General features: G+C 48.0%; 1 protein-coding gene across 1 annotated transcript in view; it reads right to left on the bottom strand.

The window, feature by feature from the left end:
- adck1 (aarF domain containing kinase 1) overlaps positions 1-5,000 on the bottom strand; it is a 147,617-nt gene that overhangs the window by 101,257 nt on the left and 41,360 nt on the right. Inside the window, exon 4 of the mRNA XM_076300307.1 lies at positions 4,256-4,459. Within this exon, the coding sequence (XP_076156422.1) occupies positions 4,256-4,459 (204 nt within the window). The remainder of the gene's footprint in view (positions 1-4,255; positions 4,460-5,000) is intronic.

Below are 5,000 nucleotides of genomic sequence, written 5' to 3'. Positions count from 1 at the left end.
CACGACAGCCACAGGCAGCGGGTGCAGATGAAGTGTTATATGGGATGCCGCAGGATATACAGTCATTTGGATTGATATAACGTTAATTGGAGCAGCACAACAAAACATTCACAAATCAAAATCATCACATTTTTCAAAACGTTTAGGGCCAAAATCACCTATTTATTTTTTTACAAAATCACTGAATAAACTTCCCAGAGTTGAACGTAAACTTGCAATCTCAACCGTGACAACGGCAACATTACTGCTGGGCTTTGAAGGCATTCTGGGAAGGCTGGCGTACTGTACATAAAGCTGGAGGCCCCGTTTGAAAGCACACGGAACATCTGGAAAAAGCTGTTTGAGGAACGTTTGCGGAACAATCACACGCATGTTCCACACTGTCGCTCAGGCGGCGCTAATCTCTTCAGAAACTCAATGTTCAGAGTGAAATCTATAATCACGCGCACAAAACCTCACTGCTTTCCAAAGCGTGAGAAAGGAAAGCAAGATCAGCGCTGAGAGGAGAGGAACGGAGCTGGTAGTCTATCTGCCAGCCAGTGCAGACGTGCTAAAAATACACTCAAAAGGACCAGTGAGGCTTACACGTTTATGAGGCATAACTTTGCCATCATGAAAGGACTGGGGGAGAAAGCAAAGGGGATGACGGAGACTGACAGCTTGCTCTAGGATCTAATTAGGTGAATTCAGCCGTACAAGTTCATTCAAACGCATATTTAAAAAAAAAAAAAAAAAACACGCACATACACATTCAGTTGACGACACATGGCTAACGAAATGATTTGACAACTAACAAAGACATGAAACTACAGCTATATAGAGCCAGGGGACTACATCTCGAATTCCAGGCTCTGCATTAGTTTAATGAATGTCCACAGAAGACCACTTTTGATGTCTAGCGGTTCATTCGTCATCTTCCATTCAGCTACATTTAACGTCAACATTTATCTTTGTTTTCGGGCCGAACTGAATAACTTCCCCCCTCCGTGTAGTGCAACGTCTGTGGCCAGGCTCATTAAGGCGATGTGTACTACACACAGTCTTCAGGAGGAAGCAGCCCAGGGAGAGCGAAAGATAGCGGGCAATGTGTGAGCAAGGAAAGCTGGGCTAAAGCATCAGCGATGGCTGGAGTCTTTATTTTGCCCTGCACCTCTGCGATATCAATAATTCCTTATCTAAATGGAGCCAGAGCCATAGAGAAGCTCTTTGGTCTCTGTGCGGCCCTGCCAAGCCTCATAAATAAATACGAACACAAGTTGGGGATGCTGTACTGTAGATTACCTCCGAGAAGTCAGAAATGCTCACCTAGAACCCCAGCGGTGGAGTTCTCACGTGTGTTTGGAGATTGCAACAATATTGGCTGCAGATGAACACCTCAGACTGGACACAGGGAGAGGAAACACACAGACACACACACACACACACACACTGCAGAAGAGGGGCCAGGAACAGCCAACATCAGGCTCCTCCACATCACTTCTCTTTCCCATCTCTCTCTCTTTCTTTCTGAGTGTGTGTGTGTGTGTATGTGTATGTGTATGTGTGTGTGTGTGTGTGTATGTGTGTGTGTGTGTGTGTGTGTGTGTGTGACTGAGTGCCCACGTCTGTGTAAGTCGTGCACAATATGGTTAATTATGTCTGTCTGTGCGAACACCGCGGAATAATTTTAAACGAAAGAACTTAAGAGATGAGAGAACCAGAGAGCGAGAGAGAGAGAGAGGAGAGAGAGTGAGAAAGAGAGAGAGAGGAGAAAGAAAGGCAGACAGATAGAGACATGAAGAGAGCGAGGGAGACAAAGGAAGAGCATCGCGGTCAGACGTGGGGTGGGGTGGGGTGGGGTTGGGAGGGACAGGACTCTTATTGTGACACGCCGCCAGACGGATTATTCTCCCTCCACAGCGAGCCCAACGAGCCGTGGCGGGTCCATCTCTCGCTCCGATCGCAGCGAGCCGGGGATCAGCGCCTCAAAATGTCTCTCCGCCTCATCCTCTCCTCCACTGCGCTGCCGCCGCTCCGCAAAAACAAATAAATAAACATCGCAGACTCTCAAACCAGTCACAACCGGGCTCGGATTACGTAATGCTGCTGCCTCCACTGCCATTTCCCTACCCATCTACAGTATGTGTGTGTGTGTGTGTGTGTGTGTGTGTGTGTGTGTGTGTGTCTACCTGTGTGTATGTGTATGCATGTGTGAGTGTGAGTGTGTGTGTGTGTCCACCTGCGTGTATGTGTATGTGTGTGTGAGTGTGTGTGTGGGTGTGTGTCTACCTGGGTTTTTGTGTATGTACTGTACAGTATGTCTGGGAGATGATAATATGTGTGTGCCCATGTGTGCGTGTATGTTGTGTCTGCCTGTGTGCATGTCAGAGAGCATAAGAGGGTGCGTGAGTGTGTTTGTGTGTGTGTGTGAGAGAGAGAAAGAGATAGCGAGAAAGAGATAAAGACATAGAGAGAGAGAGAGAGAGAGAGAGAAAAAGAGAGAGTGACCATTGTGAGCTCCATTAGCCCTAATAATCACAATAATAAAACTGCAGAGGTGCCCATGAGGCCGGCGCGTTGTCAAGGTCACCAAGGGGTGGGCCTGCGCCTTATTGGCTACTGGCTTCAGCTCCTGATGAAAGGTTGCTGCTGCTGCTGGAGTCTCTGTTATTTCAGCAGTCAAGGTCAAACTCTGGGCCTGTTACCGCACTACGCGTGACCTTGGCAACAAACAGTGGGCAAAAATGAGGCATTCCTGCAGCCTGCGGGTGAGTAATCTTTTACTACAGCGTGTTTGAAATTGATACAAAGAGGCCAGAAAACATCCAGCTGTTCTTTGTGCTCGTGAAACCAGTCGGATGTGCTTGGAGTGGTGGCTTCGGGTGTGCAGTTATATACTGCAGCCTATGGGAGGTACTGTACAGAGTCAAGTGAGGGGAAAGTATTACCTTATGTAACCTTGAGTAGAGCAGGAGTACAGACTCAAGTGAGGGGAAAGTATTACCTTATGTAACCTTGAGTAGAGCAGGAGTACAGACTCAAGTGAGGGGAAAGTATTACCTTATGTAACCTTGAGTAGAGCAGGAGTACAAGAAACCTGAGTTTTTATCCAATGGGACCGGGACCTGTGGCGTTGGGTTAGGGAGCCGAACCTGGGCGGTGAGACTGTTCCACAACACCTTACTATGGATCTCCATGTGACTATCCAAAGCCATAGAGTTGAGATCAGAGCCACCAAATCTCAGCGTGCACACAGCCCCCTGACAAGGCACTCCCGGCAACAACACCCCCACCCCACACACATCAGTCATGACAGGGCGGGGAAAATGTGCACCACCAACTAATTATTGCGCCCCAGCCCCCACCCAATAAAAAGTTCCTTCTGCCCCCCGACCTCCTCTCCCCCTCTGTTTGTGAGCTGGGTGGGTACAAGTGAAGGTCCTGCCTCTCTGGAGGGCAAAAGTGAGTACAGAGCAATGATGGGAGGCAGCAGGGCATGAAAGGAACAGCCCGTAAGATGTCTTTTTCAATCCACGGTCGATTGTTATTCCAGGCTCCTCTGAAACACATTAGACGGGTCGGCGATGCCACAGACATTCCACTCTTGAGAGAGGAACAGAGGAGATATGGGACGAAGACGACAGCGGCTGTACACTTCTCTCTCTCAGAACATAAATTGTTGAATATCATAGCAATTCGCCCATTGCCACCTTATCTTTGCCCTCTAACATAATGACATCTACACAGGTATGTAAACACACAGCTACTGTACCTCTGGGTGTTTTTAAAGGATGGATACCTTTTATTGAATACCTTCATAGACTATTTTGGTGTTGCAGTTGAGCTTTATATCTTCTGATGTTGAACGTGCTGTGTGCTCAATGGCTGCAGCTCCTGTTGAAGCCACCATGGCTTCATGACTTTTCTGTGTATCCGTGAACAAACACACACACATATTCACACGCTCACACATGCACTCACACACGTGCGTGCACACACACACACGCACAAACAAACACGCACACACACACACACACACACACACACACACTGACCTGCTGCTGCTAAAGCCACCGTGGTGACCTCATGACTTTTCACTGTATTTGTGAACATACAGTACACACACACACACACCTTCACACACACACACACGCACACACACACACACACACACACACACACACACACACACACACACACACACACACACACACACACACACACACACACACACACACACACACACACACACACACACACACACACACTGACTGACCTCTTTCCCCAGGTCTTCGCGGATGACCTGCTGGATCTCGTCCATGGTGCTCTGGGGGGCTCGGCTGTGCAGCACCTTCAGCGTGCTGGTGTACTCCTGGGGCAGCAGGTAGTCCAGGGCGCCCAGGTGCTGCCCCACCTTGATGAAGGTGCCCCTGTTGGCGCAGCACAGGTCCCGCAGCCTCTCCGCTGAGCGCAGGTGCACCTACGGACAGCACAAAGAGCACAACCCCAAATCACCACACAGCTCTCGGCCACTTCCGCTGTCCAATGCAATCCCCTATTGATCACGCCAGAGGACAGCAATTGTGTTCGGGCCAAACTACGTGCAGTTAGATTGATTGCCAGATCTTCATACATTGATCTGAACTTCCACAAGATTGTATGTTCAGTTTTCAAGTAGCTCTGCCCTGACAGATAAATGTAAAATGTTAAAATTAGCTCAAATCCACCTATGTCAGAGTAGTCTGCACCAGCTTCTTCTTTGGTGATGGCAAGTATGTGAGATTCACACAATATTGGCTAAAGCACCCTCTAGTGTCATTTAAATGGTACTGCTGTGTGCCAAGCCATAAAAAAATCCATCCATAATGACAACTTCCCAAAGGATAAGAAGGGAGTAATGATTGCAGTGATAAGCAGATACAACTACAAAAAAACATTCTATCTTAAAAATGTGTGTGGGAAAATGGTTTCAACTGTCAAGGTAAGGCACAAAAAAAAAAAAAAGATAAAGCTCATCTGTC

This window comes from Alosa pseudoharengus, unplaced genomic scaffold (genome assembly GCF_046254945.1).
Source record: "Alosa pseudoharengus isolate Yale_2024_CS ecotype anadromous, Long Island Sound unplaced genomic scaffold, YU_APseudo_1.1 YU_APseudo_1.1_scf_22, whole genome shotgun sequence".
NCBI lineage: Eukaryota > Metazoa > Chordata > Actinopteri > Clupeiformes > Clupeidae > Alosa > Alosa pseudoharengus.
Note: the sequence above shows the minus strand (reverse complement) of the source record. Positions and strands in the feature narration are given on the sequence as shown.